This window comes from Asterias amurensis, chromosome 22, assembly GCF_032118995.1.
Source record: "Asterias amurensis chromosome 22, ASM3211899v1".
NCBI lineage: Eukaryota > Metazoa > Echinodermata > Asteroidea > Forcipulatida > Asteriidae > Asterias > Asterias amurensis.
Window position 1 is genome coordinate 699412 of NC_092669.1, and position 24091 is coordinate 723502.

At 37.0% G+C, this 24091-nt stretch overlaps 2 protein-coding genes across 2 annotated transcripts; one reads left to right on the forward strand and one right to left on the reverse strand.

The window, feature by feature from the left end:
• Window positions 1–221: 221 nt before the first annotated feature.
• LOC139953612 (protein arginine N-methyltransferase 1-B-like) lies at window positions 222–16089 on the reverse strand. The gene is made up of 11 exons (XM_071953088.1): window positions 16074–16089; window positions 10041–10123; window positions 9238–9414; window positions 7971–8126; window positions 7449–7512; window positions 6539–6681; window positions 6139–6226; window positions 5550–5665; window positions 4867–5017; window positions 3966–4087; window positions 222–2486 (listed from the first exon to the last, which is right to left on the reverse strand). The coding sequence occupies exons 2-11, from the start codon at window positions 10056–10058 to the stop codon at window positions 2403–2405; spliced, it is 1119 nt and encodes a 372-aa protein (XP_071809189.1). The 5' UTR covers window positions 10059–10123; window positions 16074–16089; the 3' UTR covers window positions 222–2402.
• LOC139953615 (CD151 antigen-like) lies at window positions 16075–24028 on the forward strand. Its single transcript, XM_071953091.1, has 7 exons — window positions 16075–16207; window positions 16859–17050; window positions 17718–17792; window positions 18119–18223; window positions 18716–18871; window positions 19235–19318; window positions 21820–24028. Exons 1-7 carry the CDS (start codon window positions 16124–16126, stop codon window positions 21886–21888), a joined length of 765 nt encoding a protein of 254 aa, XP_071809192.1. The 5' UTR covers window positions 16075–16123; the 3' UTR covers window positions 21889–24028.
• Window positions 24029–24091: the final 63 nt, after the last annotated feature.

Here is a 24091-nt window from a genome sequence, read left to right on the forward strand (position 1 = left end):
GTTGCATATTTCTTGTTACTGGTATTTAGCTGTTGTTGCTTATCCTGAAAATCATGTGGAATGGAAAATTGGTTGGTAATCCTGTTTCTATCAAGGCAGAAATTTCATGCAAAGCAAATATGTGTGCTTAGCAGCTGTATGAAATTGGGCCCAGATAGTTAAAACCCATGACGTCACTGATGTCTGAGCATGCAATGTAAGACACTCTCAGTCCAACTCAGTTACTTTAACTCATCTTTGTTTTAATGTTCAATCAATAGCAACAAATGTCATGGTTCTCAGTCTTATAACGAATAAACATACAAAAAGAAAAAAAAAAAACTATACACAAACGACATGTTTACAAAACAAATGCAATAAGCAAGTTTAAAAATGTGGTTTTACGTAATGAGTGGCCTCTTGCCAGCAGGGCTTTCTCTCCAGACTAAGCGCGGTGCCCATGTGAGCATATCCGCAACATTTTACATCATAAAATCCAAATGGTTTATTTCCTTACTTCTCCAGCACAGCCCCCCCCCCCCTCCTCCCCCCCCCTTCCCCCAATTCCAAACAACAATACTGTCTTTCTTTTTCTTTGATTCGAGTAGCACACGTCCGTACCAGAAAGTAATAGCAGAAGTTTAAAATCTATTACTTAGAAGCAGATTATTCATCCTAAAACATCCTTCTGTTGGCATAAACCCTTTTATCTTCAAGTACGCGCTAATCCTCCAATCAGATTGGCAGAATGGAGTGATGATAAAAACCTATATTGCACGGCTAATATCACTACCATGCGTCTTGTGTGTTCTATGTCACGCGCCAAGTTTGCTTGAAGATAAATACGTTATCACACACGCGCTCGTGGAAATACGGAAAATATAGCGCGTCTGCGTCCAATATCCAACTCGACCTTTGGCCTTGTTGGATATGGGACGCAGAAGCGCTATATATTTCCGTATTCCACTCGCGCTTGTGTGATAACTTTAATTAGAAATATTCCAAAAACGCGAAAATTTAATTGGACTTTACGTTGTTCATGAAGAGTTGTAAAGAAAACATCAGCCACTCAAAGCTTAAGTCGGAGAATAATTGTATATTTGATACGCCAATTATATAAGCAAATAATTGTCCATGTACTTATACATGTACACTTCAGTTTGTCTTTTCTAGCAACCAAGATCTCATATAAAAGTTGTTGCTCATCGTGACAATCTTAACACAGCAGTGCAGTGTCCAAACACCAACACTAGGAACATCAGTGAAGCAAAAAATCCTCTGCATTACAGTTACTCAAACAAGAAAAGATTACAAAATAAATTGACTACAGTACAAGGAATTATAATGATGTACATTTACAAGAAAAAAATAGAATTTCCTTTCCCTTATGACGAGGGTAAAGCCCTCAAGAGTCCTTGGAGTTCCAAATAAATTAGCCTCATCTTAATATTTATCTTGCACTAGATTCTTCAAGCATTACTTGATTAGTAACTGGGTATAGGAATAAATAGCAATGCATGAGAATGGGGAGGGAGTAGGGGGGGCCAACTGAAAAAGGGGGGTGGTTCAACTTGGGGAGCGCTGTGACAGTCCATGGGTTGATTCTTCCACAGGACCACTGGCCCCCTACTGGCCCAGTTTACCGTTCAGGACAGCGGAGTTCAAAATGATGAGAAAACTGGGTGGGCTGGGGGGGGGGGGAAGGGGGGGGGGTTGAATGACAAGGATGATGCATGGGAAATTGTCAGGGCTTTAATTTTACACTGAAATTATTGGCCTGAGGCCAGTCAATTACTGGCTCAGTAATTTTAGAGTCGGTCGGTAAACTTAAGACGGTGGTTTGGTTTTTTCCTCTTCAATTCAACATCTTTGTCTCAAAGAATGTTTAAATGTTGAGTTTGCGTTTCACAAATGTCTTTTATAACTCTGCTGCGTATCGCCCATAAAACAGTAGAGATAAATCTACTTGTAGCGTTTTGTTGAAATGAGAAAGTTTAGATGACGTAACTGTGTTCTCATTTCAACTCTTGTATCGTTTTATTTGTTTTTCTGGCCTCGGTCCAGTAACGAGTCTGTGCCTCAAAGTCCTACAGGCGATTCCAAGAAAAGCTAGGGTTAATCCTATCTCGAGTTAGGACGAGTAACTTATCTTGAGTTAGGGCGAGTAACCCGTTCTAACTTAATATGGGTTCAATGTGTCTGCGAGTAACCTTTCCGAACTTAATATGGGTTCAATTTGATCTAACGTCTTCGAAGATGGAAATGAACTCGTACGAAGTCCTTAAAATTAATCCTAAAGTTAGGAAGTTTAGGTGAAATTTACGGCTATGTTTTGTGGATTTTTGCTTTAAATTTGAGCCCTAATTAGTCAGAGAGTCTTTCCATAATTTGACGTGACTGGCGTTCTTACTTTACATTGGATTCTATCGCATATGGTACTGAAGAGTTTGCTTCATTTGGGAAAGTTCTCCTTCGAAATCAAGCTCCACGGTGAAGTCCAGATCCCGCTGATGGAAAAGATGAGGAAATTTAATTAAAATCATAAATAATGGAAGTTGTAGGAACATGATTTAAATACTGGATTGATAATAACAAAAATAGACATTCATAAAAGACATAACTGCGATAAGCCTCTAAGCGTTTAAAAATTACAGTTAACATAACAAACTAAGTTATAGGGTTTAAAGAACAAAAGAACTAAGAATTAACAGTCACTAAAGACTGACATAAACAAATAGATACATATATCAAAGCAGGATCGGTATTAAATAATGGAAGGGAAGTAAGCTGATTAAGTAATAAATATTATGGGGAAGTGTTGAAGGGGGGATTAATTCCTGGAAAAATAGTCCTAAACTAATTATTAACAACTCATTAAAGCCCTGCTAATAAGAATTGTAACATCAAAGGAAACAACTATATCATATTATTGTCACATTTCCATTTCCACATTAAAAAAAGTTATAAAAAGCATTTTAAAATAGTTGAGAAACATGAATTACAATAAAAACAGGCAACAATCAAACAAAATTTGCAAATTTGCAAATTTTGAGCAAAGGTACAAAATTCACTCTGAAAATAACAACTTGACAACAAAAATGCAATACAAATAAAGTAGCGGATCAGTATCAAACATTATATTGACCAATATTCAACATGAACAACCGTATAACATTGAATATTCATGACACAGGTAATCAATATTCATATGGCAGAATTATTTGCGTTGAAAAATATACTGATGATATGAAACACAAGTGAGTGACTCAGAAATCACAACAAAAAATGACTGAAACCAAAATGATCAAATTCCACAGATCACTGGTAACCCTTTTTCATTCACTCGTGAAATACCAGGCAGCACAAACACTTTATAATGTGGCATTATCAGGAAAGAAAAGGTAGGTAAAAAATGCAGAATAAAGACACACAAAACGCAAAATCGAAATACAGGGGTTGGTACATATAGAATAGGTAAAACAAGAGTAACATTATACAATAAGTACAATGCACACAATATTATAAGACTATACATGGTGGAAACTTACTTAAAGTAAGTAAGGTTTGTGGTGACACCATGTACAAAAAAAGGAACAGAAATAAGTATTTGAAACTCACAGGTCAACAATTACTTCATAGTATTAATAATAATAATAATAATAATAATAATAATAATAATAATAATAATAATAATAATAATAATAATAATAATAATAATAATAATAATAATAATAATAATAATAATAATAATAATAATAATAATAATAATAATAACAATAATAACATGTATTTAGAAACGCTACCCATAGAAAACTATATCACAGTGCTTACATATACTAAAAATGCACAATTAACAACAAAATCTTATCGGAAAAGCTACATACACAAAGTCATAAAGGTGAGTTTTGAGAGAAGTTATAAATGAAGATGTTATATCAGCAGTCCTGATGCGGTAAGGAAAACTATTCCACCCTACTAATACTCACATTGTTTTTGTTGTTTGGTTTCATTGCGATGACCCCGTTGATGACCTCTCCTCTCTTTACTGTGACGTAGTCGTCAATATAGAAGACAGTCTGTTTCCAATGTGTGTAGGGGGCATCAGGAGCTGGAACACAAACATTGACAAGATGATGATGAGAATCAAACATTTAAGTTTAATCAACATAAACAAAAGGTATGCCAAAACACAAGTCACACATCAACTCATTCAGGAAGTGACAAGTAAGAGTGGAGACAATGGAGTTGAGTACAAGTCAAATTGGAAGTCAAAGAAGCCGCCCAAAGCCTGTAGATAGCCAGGGACATTCCTATGTCATGAAGAAACATTCTCAGAGTGGAATGACTTGCTGGAAACAAGTACAAATTATTCACATATCAATTGATGACGCTGGTACCTCAGTGGAGTACAAGTTGGTACCAATTGGAAGTCAAAGAAGCTGCCCAAAGCCTGTAGATAGCCAGGGACACTCCTATGTCTGGAAGGAACACTCTCAGAGTGGAACGACTTACTGGAGGTAGGTACAAATTAAGGAAACGTAGCTGCACTTGAAAACTCAACGTAAGAGTGTCAATCCCTAAAGAGTGAAATCACTAGACTCAATGATGTTGCCAACCAAAAGAATACCATGGCAACAGATGTTGCCAACCAAAAGAATACCATGGCAACACGTAAGAATACCATCAGGAAACACGAGACGCCAAGGAGCAAACTTCACCACACCATTCAAGAGTTGAAGGGCAATGTTCGTGCTTGCAACAAGGCAACAGGCTAACACCAAATTTCTGCACGTATCTTATAGGGCCTTGCAGTTGAGACATCGCCTATCTTAATTTACATCTCCAAACAGAGTTTTAAGAAAGCTTGAGAACGATGTTGGAACTTACATGTTGAGAATCCGATGCGTTTATGGCACATACTGAAGTCAATGTTGAAATACGTCACCAACGCTTGGATGTAGTCGTTCCTCTGAACAGTCAGACAGAAGTTTGAGGTGAAGGTCAGATCAGCGATTGTCACTGTGTACATGTCAATTTCCTGCAAATGAAAACATTTATTCAGAATCAGATTAGAATCAGAGAGCAGTTTTATTATATTTACTGTTTTATTTGAACGGAAGTTTTATCTCTTCTGTTTTTTTTTTGGTATAAAGATATTTGTAAAACTCGAACTCAACTTTGGAACATCATTCTTTTGAGAAAAAGGTGTTGAATTGAAAAAGCAACACCCCAAGACTTGTCCTGTCTTGAGTTTACTGGGGTGGATTTCACAAAAGAGTGAAGACTCATCTTATCTCGAGTTAGGACCAGTTACTCACCCTAACTTAGGACTAGCCGTACGTTTTTTTTATATCTCCTAGGACTAGACCTAAAGGTGGACTAGTCCTATCTCTTTGTGAAATCGACCCCTGGCCCGACACTGAAATTACTGGTGTCGGGCCTGCGTTCCAGTGTACAATTCAGAGACATGAGATACGTTTAAAAAAAAGAGTTACAGGTTCCAGAGGCATTTGGGAACAGTATCAGGAGGTGGAAAAAAGAAAGAAATAGGAATGAGAGTTTGTACCAACCTTGATGAGAAACGAATTAGAGACTCTTTGCTTAGCGTCAACAACATCCACTAAGGGCTCGCTGATTGCAATGTCACGGATACAACTCATGTCAAATCCATAGACGCTATCCCACCCTACAAAGGAGGAAAATAAAGCAATCCAAAATAAATATCAAACTAAACAATTCAAATAAATGCTACAAGATATAAATCTAGTGGTTTGATTATAGCAAGGGCTGGGTCTGTCTTCCCTGTGTTGGAAACTTCAACTCTAAAGCCCGGTTCAAACTTCATGCAAAGCAAATGCGAAGCGAATATGACATGAATTTGACGTCACAACTCTTTTTTCGCTGCGAATTCATAAGAGGCCCAAGTCACACAAGTAAATTTCTCCAAGAAGAAAAGCCCTTCACATTTCAATGTTCACATATTTTTATGTGGACTGGAATACATTGTCTGAAGAATGACTCAACAGGCTACCAAAGTGATCCCTATAGCATGCATTGCAGTTGGTTGCCTCCAAGTTGCTCGTACAAGTTGCCTGATGTGACAAGACCCTTAAATGGATTTCAGCAAGGGAAGATTTTAAGACTAGTAAATTGACTTACAGTTAATTTTTTCATCTTTATACTGCCTGTCCTCAATGGCAGTGATATGAAGAGTAGCTCTGTCGGGAAATATTAAACCCCCTTTTCCCTGGAAAGAAAAATAAATAAAATCAATAAATCAAATGCCAACACAACAACCATGTACACTGGTGTACTACACCAGTATATCAGTATACAAGTTCATGTTTGTTGTGTTCTAACTCAAAAGGAAGTCCCACATACCTTGCATGAAAAAACTGTATGTTAAAGCGCCTGGAAACGTCACTGAGTGACGCGCTATATAAAAAACCACTATTATTACTTATTATTATTCCTATTTAGCCTTCAAGAAAGACTCTGCTAGGGTCGAAACATCAAGCCATTGACTATTTTTTGGTAAGAAACAAGACTAAACACTTACCAGCCACTTATCTCTGGCATAAAGTACTGTGTTGAGCATGGATTCATAGAACAAGCAGTAACCCATCCATTCGCTAATGATGATATCAACATTCTCCACTGGTAGCGTAACCTCTTCCACCTTACCCTTTATTAACGTAATCACTGTAGTGGGGAATAAGACAATGTTGAACAGATTTATAAGACAATAGTTATATGGTATTCAAGACATTGTAAGATGATGATATCAACATTCTCCACTGGTAGCGTAACCTCTTTCACCTTAGTGGGGAATAAGACAAGGTTTAACAGATTTATAAGACAATAGTTATATGGTATTCAAGACATTGTAAGATGATAATATTAACATTCTCTACTGGTAGCGTAACCTCTTCCACCTTAGTGGGGGATAAGACAAGGTTTAACAGATTTATAAGACAATAGTTATATGGTATTCAAGACATTGTAAGATGATAATATTAACATTCTCCACTGGTAGCGTAACCTCTTCCACCTTAGTGGGGGATAAGACAAGGTTTAACAGATTTATAAGACAATAGTTATATGGTATTCAAGACTTTGTAAGATGATGATATTAACATTCTCCACTGGTAGCGTAAACTCTTCCACCATACCCTTTATTAACGTTATCACTGTAGCGGGAGATAAGACATGGTTGGATGGATTTTTCAGACAATAGTTAAACAGGATTTGAGGCATTGCATAGTGAGGTTTACGGTAACACCATGTGTATATCTACTTGCTGGGTAGGTTCTTTTGAGAACTTGTCTTGCTTTGTTTTTTATTACTTTGGAGTAGATTTTTTGGAATTCAGGAGACTTTACTACTAACGCAGAGTAGGTTTTAGAATTTGGGAGACTTCTGAGTCCTGCTATATATAAACATACTAATCTTGATGTCGAACTACTTACCATCATCAAGTTTGTTTGCCTTCACAATCTTCTCAGCATGGTCTATAATGTTGGAACACTCAATCTAAACAAAGGACCAGAAAAGTAACAATTTAATTTGAGTATTTAGATGAAGACAAATGTCTCCTTTCTGAAATTTGTAACTGTAGGAATGTTCTAATTTGAAGGAATGAGTAATCTAGTGCGCACAAGTATAGATGACATCATCAAACTGCTGGAACATTTCATTTGAACGCTTAAAATACGAATGAACATATTCCTGCACTTCAAGTTCAACACAATGAAGCGGTCTAGCAGAACATTTTGGTGATCCAGAGGATTGCATGTGTGGTGTGCTCCTGTTAATTTTCTTTCACACTAAGAACTTGCCCGACTTTTAAAAAGGCTGTCGTAACCAAGGTTCTTTAATCATAGACTTAATTGGAAAAAATTAGTCAGAGTCAGTGGGGATCGGTCAGCAACAAATGCAAACAAATTAAAAGCTATTGGACCTTCAAGCACAAGAACTGTTAATGAACTTACCCCTATGACCTGAGCAGCACCAGCCTTGGCTGCAAACATACAGAGAATTCCTGTCCCACATCCTACGTCCAGAACTGTCTTCCCTTTGAACAGGTGTTTGTTATGCCACATGGCGTTACGGTATGTTAGCGTCCTCACTTCATCTTTCAACATTTCCTATCAGTCACAAAAACAAATGGATTTATACAAATAAAATCAATATTTTCGTACTACTTTTTTTAATTACAATTTCAATTCACTTTACTATCCACGATAGGAAATTAAGTACTGCCTTTTATACAATAAATTTACAAAAATTACATTAAGTTATTTTTTAACATAGGCCTAAAACAGTACAAAAAACACTACAAGCCACAAAGACTATAAAAATAAATATATATGGTACTACATGAAAAGCTGGAAATACATAGATTAGTGTTATTAACATATTTTTTAAAGATAAATAAGATTAATATGACACATCTAACAGTACAATGAGTGCCAATAATAGGACGAATGGGGAACAAGAAGAAATGTTTAGTTTTACATTTGGAAGGAAAACCCAAGAGGGGAAAACACCCACAATCAGGTAGGGATTGAAAACCCAATCAACAGTAAAGGCTCCGGTCTAAAGTGGGATCCTCATAAATAAAAGGCAGGGAAAGACACCACTGAGCCTGATCCCTGTGTAAAGGCCCGGTCCCACTGCAGCGATAACGAGAACGGTAACGAGAACGATAACGATAACGACGCAAAGAGACTGCAGTCCATTGGTTGAATGAGCGTATGCGTATTCTGCGCGGAGCAATTCAACCAATAGAATGCGTTCTCTTTGCGTCTTGATTGTTATCGTTTTCGTTATCGCTGCAGTGTGACTCGGCCTTTAAGCCTGTGTTCTCCTTAAGCAGAAAAGAGCGGCCTTTAAGCCTGTGTTCTCCTTAAGCAGAAAAGAGCAGGATACCAGTCACAAAAATGATATGTGACATGGTAATTTGGCTGGTAATCTCATTCTGGTAAGCAAAAGAAGAAGGTACTTATCGCGGTACAAGTGTACTGTCCCCCAAATAGGAATTGGAGTACAAGTATACCCCAATTAGGAATCGGGAGAATAGGTATACACCAATCCGGGACCGCGCAAGTGTTGAGCACGGTGCGCGCGTCATTACTGCGGTGTCTTCAGTGCCTGGATTACGCACAAAGAACCGCAGTTGATAAGTTTTGTCAATAGAGGGCGCTACCAATTTTGTTTGGTCAGATTGGTCTATACCCTAATTAGAAATTCACCCACCTCATGGATTCCAAAATGGGCATAGGAGTCAAAATAGTAATCTTTTGACGTCATCTCCTCCAGCTTCATCTTCTTATCTGAGTGTCCATCGGCATCTGATCCACCATTTACGAGCAACTTCTCCTTGGTAGGCTCAGGCACCTGGACAGGGACGTTCGTCGCTTCAATTGTCTGTGTCTATTAAAAAAGTGATGAAGAAAAAAAGTGCTACGAGTTGTGAAATTAAATTAAAAGGATATTTAATACTTGGCTGTACCCGCAAGTTTAATACGGTAGTTTTCAGGTGTTGTAGCCTTAATTGTACAGATAAACAAGCGGAGTAGATTTGATATTGTTCTATTCTGGAGATTTTAAAACCAATGAATAACTGGTGGCAGGATATGGAAACTTTTCTCTAAAATGACGATTCGAGTTCGACATTCGATTCAACAAATAAAACAGTTTATAAATAGTTAAAAAAATAAGGGGGAACTTACACACAACTAAAATGTTTGTATTATCTTTACTAAATGTGCTAAGGACACACCATTTTATTTGGCTCACGTTTGGATGGAAATAATTTCACAAAGAATAGAAAGGTCGAGTTGACTGTTAAGTGCGCACGTGCACGTTGTTTTCCGGAAAAAAAATTGGACAGCTAAAAAAGTAAAACTCGCTACAAAATTCAATCTCAATTAACATTACCAAACATATTATCAATCTTGGAATCACAATACATATAATCTATAATAACACTGAAACAGACATTCAAGTTAATTAGTCAATAAAACTAACAAAATTTCATAAAAATAGAAAATACAAACCTCCATCGTTTCTGCCATGCTGCATCTACTTATTGAACGAAATTAAATGCACGCCATGCGGCTTGTGTACTACGTCACAGAAACTGGAGGTCAAAGGGAACGGACACAAGTAAAATTAATTATGTATGCTGTTAAAGTAAACCTTGAGGCCAGCTTCTTTTCTTTAGCTTGTTTACTCTATGGTTTAATGGGGGTTTTTTTCTGTTTACAAATTTATTAAAAATACATTATGCTATAAAATCCAGTATTTTGAAATGAAACCTAAGCCATTTTACTGAAAAAATATGTTTGTTTTTTTTCTATTTCATTCTTCAGCAAACTAGAATAGAATAACTATTATTTTACTTTTGTAAACATAATTTTGTTTCGGCCCACCCTCGGTTTGTGCAACACAAATTTTAACAGTGCACATATTTTTGCATGTCGTCGATCCGTTGTGTGTCTCATTTACATAATAAACCGCAAAGTGGATCTTGGCACCACACGAAACGATCTGACTTATAAAATCGAATTCCTCAAGAAATTCATCTATTTCTACAAGTTGTCCAGCGATCACAGACTTGTAAGTAAATTATTAAAATCTGTAATTATTTGATGATGTAATTATTGTAGGTGCGTGGAAATCGGGCTGAAGGTTTGTAAGTAATTTGAGTGAAATTAGAGTGGGATTTGCACTGTCAATGTCGTTCACACAGCCGTGTGACGACTGAGTAATGATGGGGTGACAGACGTCGATTGACGGGGGATGGAAGGAGCTTCACACGGTCGGTCGGTCGGTCGGGCGGGCGGGGGCCCTGTCGGTGGTGTGGTGAGAGATTGAATCATTTCAGAGATTGTAGCTTGAGCTGTTGAGATAATTGCCAATTTATGAGGGACAATCTATGATAAATGGAGGGTGCCTGTGTGTTGGATTGCAGCCGACAGTGTGCTGTTTTTAAGCTGAGCAAACTAAGTTAACTAGCTAAGCACAGAAAAACCTTGTTTAGCAAAAATAGTTTCCCATCCATCATTCCATGATATTTACATTGCTATGTGACTGGTGCCCAACTCATTTTTTGCTAACCAAAAAAAATAATTTTTAAGCAGTGTTTTCTGCTAAACATGAAATTGGGGCCCTGTGTGTAGTGTGAGTGGAAAACCAGAACATCATGGAGGGCAAACAAAAAGGGGAATAATTATATGAAAAAAAATATTTAAAGAAATAGGGCCTCATATTAATAATATTTAACATAATTCGCACACATAAATACAACATTAGTATTGGTAAAACAATAATAAATCATTTGATCCTACAATAATACGTAAGTACTAGGAGTAGGGTGTTGCTACTTCTAGAAACTATTATAAGGCTCCCCTGTGAGCGGGGAGTGAGCGGGGAGCCTCATAGTTTCTAGAAGTAGGGTGTTGCAGCGCTGAGGAATAATGTCATAATTTTTAATATGATTTAGCAATTTGAATTCATGATTTTGTTTTTGCTTCATACAAGTTTTGATATATACATGTATATCAACGCATCATTCCTCTTTTGGAGTAGCGCTTGATAACATACAATTTGTTTAATTTAATTCTTATTTGTAATAAATTATTATCAATCATTATTTATAAATTAATAGCTAGAATGATGAGTCAATTTGTGTCAACTCAGATGCTGGATGAACATGTTTTATGTATGAAAGCCTTGTCCCTGAAATAGTTACAGAGTCTGTGTCAGATCTCTACCGCACTATTGTTTGAGTGACATCTAAAATGAAAATGCTAACTCCTTGCTAGACCACGATTACACCAAGCAAGATGTTAATTACGAAACTAGAATCAAAATAAGAATTCATCATATTAAACTGTTTTACTTTATATAAATAAAAAAAAATTATTTATCTCCTTCTGTCTTCTGTTTCATGTGTTAACAGTATATTTGGGTTGAACACCACTCTCGAGAGAAGGATGCAAGAATTTTTTAAAAAGACCACCAGACTTGTCCTGTCTTGAGTTTACTGGCCCGACACTAAAATCACTGGCCGTTGGTACGGTGTAAAATTCAAACTAGGCCTAGCCTTGTCTTGTGTTCCTCTTAAGGGCACTGTACACGTTTGGTAATTGTCAAAGACCAGTATCCCATCATAAGCAGAGCCTGTGAAAATTTGGGCCCAATCGGTCTTTGAAGTTGCGAGAAAATGATGAAAAGAAAAAACACCCTTGTTGGACGAATTTGTGTGCTTTCAGACAGGAATAAAAGACTTCTAGCTAGAAGTATTTTATTATTTTAGTGAGAAAGTACCTCTTTCTCAAAAACTATGTTACTTCAGAGGGAGTCGTTTCCCACAATGTTTTATATTGTCAAAGCTCTCCAATGCTCATTACCATGTCAGTTTTTAAGTTAATATTTGTTTTGAGTATTTATAGTGTGTTTGCTTCCTTATGTGACTGGATTAGTATGTTTGCTTCCCTATGTCACTTTAGATTTGTTAAATTTCTATGTACTGTCTAATTCTCACAATTGTTTTGTTTTCTCAACAAGAGTATGAAATAAATGTGTATTGAATTAACAGGCTTTCGAGCTGAAGTGTTTAATTATACTTTTGTTGATCCTGGCCATCACATTAGGGTTGTTTTATAATTTCCTGTGCCCTTATTGTTTTTCTTGCTTTGTATTTACTTTTGTACATGTACTTATAATTATCTATTTGACATACAGTCTGCTTGTATTTGTAATTGTTTATTGGCAAAATAAAGAATAAGAATAAGAATAAGTAATTACCAAACGTGTACCTTCCCTTTGAAAATTCTTACGCAACCTTCTTAGCTGTACCAGCTGCATGTTATTATTATATAAATGCCTCCATCTGATAAATATCATGTTATTTTAATTTAAGGTTATTTGTACTCAGTAATTACTACTTGAGCCGAGTCTAGTACAGACAGTGACTTCCAGAGCTAACTCATGTGCATGCCTAGGAAAGACTGGAATGTAGTCGATGTCAAAGGGCAGGTTAGACTTGTCAAAGTCTTTTGGTGGGAACAATCTAAGTGTTTTTGCTGATTAAAAATGAGAAAATTGAATAAGCTGGTTGCAAACTGCTTAGCAACCAAAAGGACCTACATACGTCATCATGTAGGTCGTTATACCATCCATTTACCTTGTGTGGTGTAAGTGCAAAAAAAGTTGTTATTTGCCCTAATGTTTCGACCCTAGCAGAGCTTTACTCAAAGGCTAAAGGATTACACACAGAAATAAACAACTTTTTCAGTTTATATTTTAAAAAACATCAACACTTAAAACACTTACAATCATTGTGACTAAGTCCATGTGTCACTTGTCACAAAACAATCATAATGAGAACCATTCTACTGCATACATAGTAAGCTGAAATTTCTATTTTAAAAACCTCTTTTATGACTCACCTCTCCATGTTAATTTCTATTGATAGAATAGGCCTACTTCCTTAAAAACTGTAATTGTTTGTTTTGTTGTTTTTATTCCTCCATGGTTATAGTATCTTTTGAATCAGTGCTTGTCGGTTTGTCACATATAATCACCAAGTACACAGCCACAAACCTGTTTTTATACCGGTAACGTTGTTGGGGGGGGGGGAGGATAGTACAAAATAAATCAAGTATTTTAAAATCTGTTTAAATGATAGGAAGTTAAATAGCAGAGAAAGGTCAGAAATGTTATTCTGCGTAAGACGTTTTTATCATGAATGATAAATCAATTAAGATGTGATGAATCACAGTTCAGCAAGTGTGTTTTTTAGTCTCGATAACAAATTCCTTCAGATTTAGGAATCTGAAAAATGCAAAATCGAATCTATCAGTGTGTACATGTATTAGGAAAATCGACATGGTACAAACATACTTTTATTGGAGTAACTTGCTCCTGAAAACCTGTGTCATTCGAAGCCTGATAAAATAATTAAACTTTATACAATAAATTTTAAAAAATTACATGTGGGCCAAGAAAATAAGCAAATCTAAATAGAGTGGCTTCATTCTGAAATGACCAAACAAAATCAACAATGGATGGATAATTGTTGTTCTTTTTCTTACTAATCACCGTATACATCTTGATCAATTGGTGCGCTTTCTAAGTTTGGAAAATGTGTGTTAAAAATGTTACTGTTATTATCAATGAGTAAGATGACAACCCTCACCTTCTGTAGTACTTGATGTTAATGTTTCTGCTCAGTGCTCACATTTATTTGGATTATAAAGATCCCATTGCCTGAAGCACATAATAGTGATTCACTCCTTTTCAATGCCACACTACTTGATGGCATCACTGCCCAATATGTTTATTAATCCAACTAGAATTCTAGAAGGGGAGGAGTGGCTCGTTGTAAGGCATTCACTTTCAAAATTTGGCTGAGGAATTCCAGCCATCTGTTCACACTGGTCAGTACCGGTGATATTTTGACATGTGTGTTTTTGTTTATGCAGTTTGCAAGTATGAGTTGATTAAATGAAACGGGCCTTTGCTGTTCATTTATTGTGATTGAGATGCAAAATAACTATTTATTCAAGAGTTAATACTGTTCACACTGTTGATATTTTGACGTGTGTGTTTTGAAATGCAGTTGTGCAAAATGTGTTGATAAAATGAAACGAATGTTTGCTGTTCATTGTAGTGTAATTGAGATGCTGTATTATGTATTTCAGGCCTGTACGCTTCGTTTTTGAAAGGGCAAGGGCACGAGGCATTTTCTAGGGCACCAAGGCAATGACCAGGGGGCACAGAGGCAATTGCCTCCGTTAAGTATCAGGCCTGATTTTTATTCTAGAAAAAGGAAAACACCACTCAGTGGAAGGTATGTTTCATAACTGTGAAAAAAAATGTCCCCTAGTGTGCAGTAAGAGTGGATAAACAGACATTTGTTTGTTTTTTGTGCGTGATTGAGATGCAATTTGACTATATTCTAGAGTTAATAATACTCTTGTGGTGGTTACACAGTGCTCTCCTCAGCATTTTCCAAAATTGGGGAATTATGGACCAGAATTTTTGATGTTTGGCCAAAGCATGCCTGTTGTTGAAACCAGGTCCTCGGGATGTTTTTCTCATGGGTGTTTTTCCTCAACTAATTCAGACCAAAAGGGCCAATACAGGAAAGATCTCCTTACAGTATCAAGCCCTCAACGATCTTAATCAGGAAGTTGTGAGATATTTTTTTGGAAGCTACAACAACAATCGTTGGTTATTGAAACCAGCATAAAAGGCTTATATTGGATGTTTGTTTACACCTAGTTTGAGCATATAAGGCTGGATTTGTGGCATGGTGTATGCATGGTGATACTTGCAGTACTTGGAAGTGAAGTGTTTCTCAAAATTCATTTTACTACCCAAAGCTAATTCTCAAAATATATTATGTACTATCCTAAGCTGCTGTACTTACCACGTAAGTTTTTATTACCACTAATTTTTAGTCATTAGGCCTACCTAGTACCAAGCCTCGAATTAAAGATGCTATGTCAGATTTTTGGCCGATTTGACCCACAAAATTTTGATTTAAAATTCAATAGGTATTTTGATGGGGGTCGAGAAAGTTACAAGCTTTCATTTGAGCCACTCTCGAAAAAGTCCGCCAATTATTAGTAGCAGTGAAATAAAGTGCTCAAAATTAGTTTTTGTCAGGATCCCGACAATATACATGTATCACGTGACCAATTCTTATGTGTTTTATAAGAAACGTTTTAAATTTTTGTCATGGTTCCTGACCATTAAAAGTAAAAGATAAACTTTTTTCCGTTAGAGCAGGTGATACTCTTTGAAATATCATTCAGTCAAAAAAATCAATTTTTTAATGTTTAGGGCCAAAAATCTGACATAGCATCTTTAACCGCTGGCACTCACAGCGGTGCCCTGTGCTTTTGTTACTAGTGTCCTTTGGAAGGTTTCAATACAAATTGACATTTTCCTCATAGAAGTGCCCTTTACCAGAGGACAATTGTTGTGCCCCGTCAAGAGTCAAGGCCTGCATAACCAAACGCGTACAGACCCTTTAAATGTGTCCTTTCCTTTAATCTTGAATTCTTTCAGATTACCTGACAGTGTATGCAGGCATCTTGACTTAAGGTCATCTGAGGTCGTTGCCATGGGATCATCATATGATAAGGAGCCATGTTGTGGCATCTCTCTTCTTAAGTACATCCTCTTCATCTTTAACTTCTTCCTCCTAGTGAGTCTTCTCAAATCTTTCTGCCACCTTTAAACAAAAGTTAAACATCAAGCCCCGTCAGTCTTGTGGATTTTTACCCCAAATTCGAGCCCTGTGTCAACCTGATTGGATTACCTTGTAAAATGCACTCACACAAAATATATTGTTATGATTGTTTGGTAGAGGATAGGCCTAATACCTTCATGGATAAATCCCCAAAAGATCTTCTACCTTCATCTAAAAAATATTGACTGGAGATACAATATGTCGACTTTCTCCATAAGACGATCAGAGCATACTGATCGAAACGTCAAGTTGAAACCAACAGTTCTTTTCAGAACCACCCCAACTCATTAGAGATAGTCATTACATGGTGTTACCGCAAACATTTCTATATCGTATTTCCACCATGCAAAGTTTCAAATCCTACTTAATATGTCGACTGTGACAAGTCTAGTTGTTATTTTGGAAATCATAGAGATCAGTTGTTTACATCATACATTGCTGTAAGTGGACATTTCAGAAGATTCTGAAGTACTTTTAGATTTCATTTGCTTACTAGAAATGGAAAATCACATATAAGCCATATTTTTTACCATTTCCATGTTGTAAATAAGGAAGGAAATGGACTTATTTTACAGAATGCTTATTTATTTTTTATTTTTTATCTAGCTCGGTGGTGCAGGCGTTTGTGGCATCGGACTCTGGACTCTACTCAAGAAATGGGACTACGCTAGCCTGCTGTGCGATGACCTCTACACAATATCAACTTACGTTCTGATCATCTCGGGTGGTGTGATCATTATCATAGCTGCATTGGGGTGCTTTGGCGCTCAACAAGAACACAAATGCTGCCTGCTTATTGTAAGTGAAGTCAGGAGACAAGACTTTTGGTTTTCGATGACCGTATTTGGCTGTTGAAGCCACTCACCCTGGGATCAGTTTTAGTCACTGACATGAGCACTAACTAGTATCAAAACAAAAAACAACTTTAAGGGGAGGTATGATTATGTTTGGTTATTACTCCTACAATTATGGAAATACAAAACTTACTTGGCTAGGTATGGCAGCTCTTGATTGTTTCAAGCATTTTGAGAAACATTTCACTTCAAATAAGTAATGTGGTTATGGAAAAAAGATAATTTTGTTGTCCCAAAACTTTTAATTTGAAACAGGTTACTGTCAGATGTTATGTTTCTCAGATAGTGTATTCCATTATTACAGAATATTCTTCCTGCATGGGTATAACAGCTCACGATCTCTCAAAAGTGCTACCGCCTTTTACAATGAAATTTTAACAGGTCAATTGCATTGTATAAATCTACATTTATGTAGGATTTAATCAATCAAAAGTACACTTTGCCTTTTAAGGCAAAGTGTACTTAAAAAGGGGGCAGATAGAGGCTTTAAACGTTTCAGATTTCTTTGATGGCAATTTGATTTGGTCTTTCAGAAATAGAAGCAGAATTTACCATGAACTACAAATACTATTGAACTTTTTTGATCTTTTGTTATTTTTCCCTCCCTGCAGTATTTTACATTTCTGCTCTTCCTGTGCTTAGGAGAGCTGGTTGTTGGAATTTATGTTTACATCTACAGGGAATCGGTAAGTATTATTATATTAGTTATTATTTAATTTATTTATTTGGTTACACTTTACACTGGCAAACCACTAAAAGAAACTAGATATTCAGAGTTTGTCTTCAGACAAACTTATGTGTTTGGCTCCAGAGAGTAAAATGCTTGTGAGCATTTAAAAAATGTTTTGTTCTCAAGATATGTTGAAAATGGTCAAAATTATGTTGGGCCCAGTTGATTGGGAAGGTCAAAACCATCACATTTTGAGAAGGAAAAAACATATTTTTCCACACATTCAAAGGTTTTTTTGTAACAAGTCAACATTATGTAAAAACAAGTCCTCTTTTTTTTCAGGTGAATATGGAGTTAGAACGATGCTTGAATGAGACGATTGTTGCCAATTATGGTATGAAGGGACAGAAAGAATTCACCGAAGCCTATGATGATCTCCAGAGAACCGTGAGTATTTTGATTTTTTTTCAAGAACAATTACCACCAGTAACTGAGTATGAAACTAGAGAGAAATGTTCAGTTTTGGAGGAAAAACCCGACCACATGTAAGGCTTTGGTCCGAGCATCTATTACATGCATTACACAACACACTGGACCTACAGCTTTTATGTTCCATCCAAAGGACAAAGCAACAATGGTTACACTGAGACTCAAAGCCACACCAGAGTTTGAAATCTTTGCGCTTAACTGCTCAGCAAATACACACAGTACAGAATTCATACCTGTAAGAACTTTAAAAATATGTATTCCCAACCTGCCAATCGGTGAGTCTGACATGGTCTAAACTAAAGTGAGCCAGCAGTTGCAAGTTCCCTTTGCTGATGCGTTTTAGAAACAAACATGTTATTCCACTGTCTTCAAAGGGATTCTTTCCAACAATTAAAGTTGCAATATTAGTTTAAAAATCCAATCTATCTGTTTCACTTCCTACTTGTATAGTTCCAATGCTGTGGCGCTGCAAGTTATGCCGACTACCAGCTATGCCAATGGAAAGTGAGTGGTAATGCTGGTAACCTGAGTGCCCCAGATAGCTGCTGTAAAACGGAGAGCAGCTACTGTAGCGTGAGAGACCATCCGTCAAATATCTACCACTTGGTAAGTCACTGGTTCCCAAAGTCATCTCGTAAGCATTTGCTTTGTAAAGTCACTGGTTCCCCCGAGTCATCAAACAAAATTCACGATATGCTATAAGTCACTGGTTCCCAACGTCATCTAGCAAGAGTTTACTTTGAGAGTGATTAACCCTCACTTTAATTTGTTTGGGTAGGTATTATTGCATTCCTTAGCAGCAAAGACTGTGAATTTTCAGTCTCAAGCACCATTGTTAGTTCTTGGGTACACAAATACAGAGAGGAGCAAAATTGAAGCGGAGTTTGTGTTCAGATGTTTGATGTCATTTCAGACAGTTTATGATGCAACATGGTGACTGATTGATCAATATGTTTTTCCTTGACATAGGGGTGTGTGGATGGACTCGCTAACTACTTCAGCGGACATCTGGCCATTATCGGTGCGGTGTGTGTAGCAATCGCCGGTGTACAGGTAAGATAAAGACATAAAGACAAACAGAGCATTCATAAGGACGTGTAACCACAAGGTTGTGGGTTCGAATTCTACCAAGCTAACTGCTGATTTCACAATGACTAGAATTGTCGACTAGTTACCAAATCACAATTTCTTGTTTTGTGCAATTTATAATCTATGAGGTCGTTCACACGCCGTACTAAAGTTGGTCTAAGTCCACTTAGACCGGTTCGGGTTCAACTTTTGTGCGTGTGAACGCAAATAAAGTTAGACCGGATCGGGTTTAAACCCCAAAACTTAAACCGTCCAGCGAGGCGGTCTAAGTCTAAACCGGTTCGGGTTTATCTTTTAACACTGCGTGTGGACAGAATGACATCCAGTTTTAACTCACAACGGACGACCCATTGTGTGGTTCAATGCACACGCCCGGGACCCGGAGTGCTTGTATACGGTTTCTGTTGCCTCTGATGCTGAAAAGCACCGAGTATTTATATTACTTTCTTGCCGCTTACCGAGTTGGCGAAACCCTCTCGATCGGTGTATGCAGTTTAACACAGGCCCACGCCCATGATTTATTAAATTCTGAAACAAAATTATATTTTCCAAGCTTTTTTTGTGTCCTATAATAAATTGAAACTGTTTTTCATGCGTATACTACGAGGGCAGCGAAGAAGCATATTTTTTAATGCTTCTCACGTGTACAGCGGTGCCATCCCATAGTTATCCATCACCGATCCCGTGGATGTGCCTTTCTATTGCCGTTACCGTTACTAGCGTGTTGTACTTTCAATCTAGGAGAATGAACTGCAGTGGGCGCGAGGCTGTGTGTAGGGGAAATTCCCTACGCCAGCAATATCACCACGTTGTTGGGAAGTTGGGAAAATACTGCGAAGTACATGTATTTACGTAATTTGCACGTGTGTAGTTGTGTTTATGAACGAATCGGAATAAAAATCGCGGCACCAGCTTTTGAGAGATCGCAGCTTCCAATCGATTGAAGTACAAACTAAAAGTATTTATTAAATCGGAAACAGTGGTATAAAACAAAACGCACAAATGAAACGTGTTCTGTTTCATGGAATATGGACCATATTTTGGTGAGTTTTCTCGGCGGTTTGTATCAATATTTTGTTTGTTTAAAAAAAAAAAAAATTTGAGTCGTGTTTATGTTTGTTTTAAGTGCCCATATCCTCCCAACGGTAAAACTGTTACCGCGTTTGATTTGGCCATTTGTATCCAATAATTATGCCCTGATGATCATCCAGGGCATGGGGCACTCAGTATCTCGGCATACTCGGTGCATGAATCTGATGAATAAAACCGGATGTTAGAGCAACGGGGTCGCGTCTACTTTGACCTCTTAAAACCGAAGATAAACCGGATCGGGTTTAACTCTGTGCTGTCTGAACGCAAGGGTTTTTTATTTTTACGACCACCCCCCGCTGCTCGTAAAAGTTAGACCCGCGGTTCGGGTCTAAGTTAGTACGCTGTCTGAACATACCCATAGACATTTAACCAATGTGGGTATGTTCAGACAGCTTACTAAGTTAAACCCGAACTGGTTTAACTTCTATGAGCAGCAGGGGGTGGTCGTAAAAATAAAAAACTATTGCGTTCAGACAGCACTGAGTTAAACCCGATACGGTTTATCTTTGGTTTTAAGAGGTCAAAGCAAACACGACCCTGTTACTCTAACATCCTGTTTATTGGCCTGTCCATGTTCATTGGTCACCATGTGTTCACCATGGGGTCTTTTTATTCTGTCCACACACAATGTTAAAAGATAAACCCGAAGCGGTCTAAAGATAAACCCCCTCCCTGGACGGTTTATCTTTTGTGGGTTGAACTCGATTCGGACTAACTTTAGAACCGTTCAGACACACTGAGTTGAACTCGATCGGGTTAAACCATGAGTTAAACTAACTTTAGTACTGTGTCTGAAGTACCAGCTTGATGTTTATATCCCATTGCACGCACTGCAATTTCCCTCTGGCTAGGGACACGTATATGAGAAAAATGTAAATTTGTGTTTGCAAAGGGCACCCCAGAAATAGCACAGGGCGCCCTGGCAACTGCTGTGGGTGCCGTGAGCCAATTTGAGGCCTGCCCTTGTTGGAGTTTTGTCAAAGTCCCCTTGACAGGAAGATCACACAAACAAACAAACAGATTCAAACATCTATTATAATATCGTTGCGGTACCCGCTGCCAAAGCATAGGATTCGAACTGCCTCTAGCTACCGGGCAATCTCATTAGTCTAGTTGGTAAGACACTGCTCTAGAGTTGCAAGGGTCGTGGGTTCGAATCCCACCCGAGTAATATGCCTGTGAAATTTTTTCACAGGACTTTGGAAAATACCAAGTATACAATGCCAACACACATCGGTGTATGAGTAAAAACCAAAATTAATATTCTTTATTCCCAATGCAAAGTTAACATCCATTATACTCAAATTTAAAACCAATGAATTGTCTACATTTTCTTGATGATTAATTTAATTTTATTTGTTTTTTCTATGCAGATATTTGGTTTGATCTTCTCGATATGTCTCTACTGTCATCTTAAGTACGAAGAACAAGAGCCGTACTAAACTGAATAATGTGCAAAGTCAATTTTTGTTATGTGCAAAACTTGTTTATTTTTCAACCTGTAGATATTATGCGTGCTTAAAAATTATTGACTCTGTTTTGTAACGAGAGGGCAGTAATTTATTACTGTAACCATGCAGATTTGTATTTCTCCAGCTGTGTATTTTTTGGCTAATGTTTGTGAATTTTGAGTGTTGTAATCAATGTTTGATAACTAAACTTAATATAAGTATTACTATAAAAATCACTCACATTATAAAAAGAAAACAAAGGGGGGGTGTATTACATTATTTGGTTTTAACCATTCACCGATATCGAACAAAACTAGCATGGTAGTGGTACAAGGTCTCAGCCTAAATGGAGTCCGTGTTAAAACTCCCACAGATTTTGTATCAATTGTTGTTTAGCTTCTGGCTTATAACAAAAAGACAAGCGTATTCTGACAAATATTCTGATAATGATTATGCAAATGAGCTGTGTGTAAACTTTTTTAATTAAATTTAATAACAAAGTTGAAAAATGGTATATATCATATGATTGTTCATTCTAGTATTTGATTGCAAATTAATTGTTCAGCAGAATTGTCTGTCATCAATACAGGCACATCTAACTCAAACTTAAAATGCCTCTAAGAAGTTTCTCTGCTGAAAATGGTGCTGTACTAGTGATTTATTTTTTTCCAGAAAGTAGAAAGAAGTTTGCAGGTTACTTTAAGCTGTACCAATAATGGAGTGGGTTGAGGCTAGGGGTAGAAGTTGGGGGGGGGGGTAATAGTCTTTGAAAATCAGTCCTTTAATAACCAGTACTAGCATCACTCAAGTACTTCAATGTATTTGCAAGTTCTTTTACTCTTCCTCGATATTTTGTACTTGCCTCGATTTGTATTGTACTAATCCACAAGACGTGTAAATTATGCAACTCTCATAATTATATTTACTATTTTGTATATAACGTTTATAAAGTATTCAGTAATAATTGCTCACTTAGATTGCTTATTTTGACCTATGACCTAGTTGGTGTAGTCTTAGTCACACGGTGTTACATGTACATGGTAAGATTTATGAGTGCGTAAGTTTAGAAAACAAGAGGTCAGGCGTGGTATTTGGCCCTTGAAGAAGAGTAGGACAATTAATGAGTGAAATGGCTGGCAAACATGTACTGTATTGAACTTTTGAGGGTGGCCTTAAAGGCAGTGGACACTATTGGTAATTACTCAAAATAATTATTAGCATAAAACCTTTCTTGATTACGAGTAATGGGGAGAGGTTGATGGTATAAAACATTGAGAGAAACAGCTCCCTCTGAAGTGACGTAGTTTTCAAGAAAGAAGTAATTTTCCACGAATTTGATTTCGAGACCTCAGATTTAGAATTTGAGGTTCTCGAAATCAAGCATCTGAAAGCACACATCTTTGTGTGACCATGGTGTGACAAGGGTGTTTTATCTTTCAATAATATCTCGCAACTTCGACGACCGATGGAGCTCAAATTTTCACAGGCTTGTTATTTTATGCATGTATGTTGAGATACACCAATAGTGTCCATTGTCTTTAAGGCTATTTAAAGAACAGTTTTTTAGATGCAACTGAATGTAAACAAAACAAAAAAACAGATTACAGTTAGGAAAAGTAAGAATTGTTCGAGCAACAGCTACAATGACAGGATCCCTTACTGTGTTGAACTTTCGGGGGCGCCCTTGATGGATGCGGGTTTACGATTAAATTGCTGGCCATTGCATGTATATAAATTTCCACTGATAGGCAATTTTTGGTTTTATAGACAAAAATGATTGTGGACGATTGTAAAAATATAATGCCCTCATTTGAATAGTTTGGATTTGATGATTGGACGATTTACACCACTAGGGGTGTCTTGTCAACCAATAAGCCGGGCTGAATTTCAAAAAGCGTTAAGATTATCACCATATTGATTTGTACAGTGACATCATACTTTACTTAGCAAATAAGATAAGTACACAGTTAAGATTAATCTTAGCCGGTTGTGAAACCTGCCTGTGGTCTGTTTTTCAGAAAATAAACGCGTGTACAAGTTTTTATTTAATGATTTTCTCGCTAAAAGCTGTAGTCACAATTAATCAGTGAACAATAACTTTCTTTTTGTAGAATAAACAATGAATTTGAAATGGTTTGGTTTTGTTAACTTGTTGTGTTTTATAGGCCAATCACAGCCATGATGGGTAGCTCTG

Coding starts and splice junctions, on each gene's coding strand:
- LOC139953612 (XM_071953088.1), bottom strand. Junction 6,227..6,538: donor ATGCCAGAGATAAGTGGCTG/GTAAGTGTTTAG, acceptor TTTTCTTTCCAG/GGAAAAGGGGGTTTAATATT. Junction 4,088..4,866: donor ACGCATCGGATTCTCAACAT/GTAAGTTCCAAC, acceptor TTTGTGTTCCAG/CTCCTGATGCCCCCTACACA.
- LOC139953615 (XM_071953091.1), top strand. CDS start 16,124: ATGGGATCATCATATGATAAGGAGCCATGTTGTGGCATCTCTCTTCTT. Junction 18,224..18,715: donor ATGATGATCTCCAGAGAACC/GTGAGTATTTTG, acceptor CTACTTGTATAG/TTCCAATGCTGTGGCGCTGC. Junction 19,319..21,819: donor TAGCAATCGCCGGTGTACAG/GTAAGATAAAGA, acceptor TTTTCTATGCAG/ATATTTGGTTTGATCTTCTC.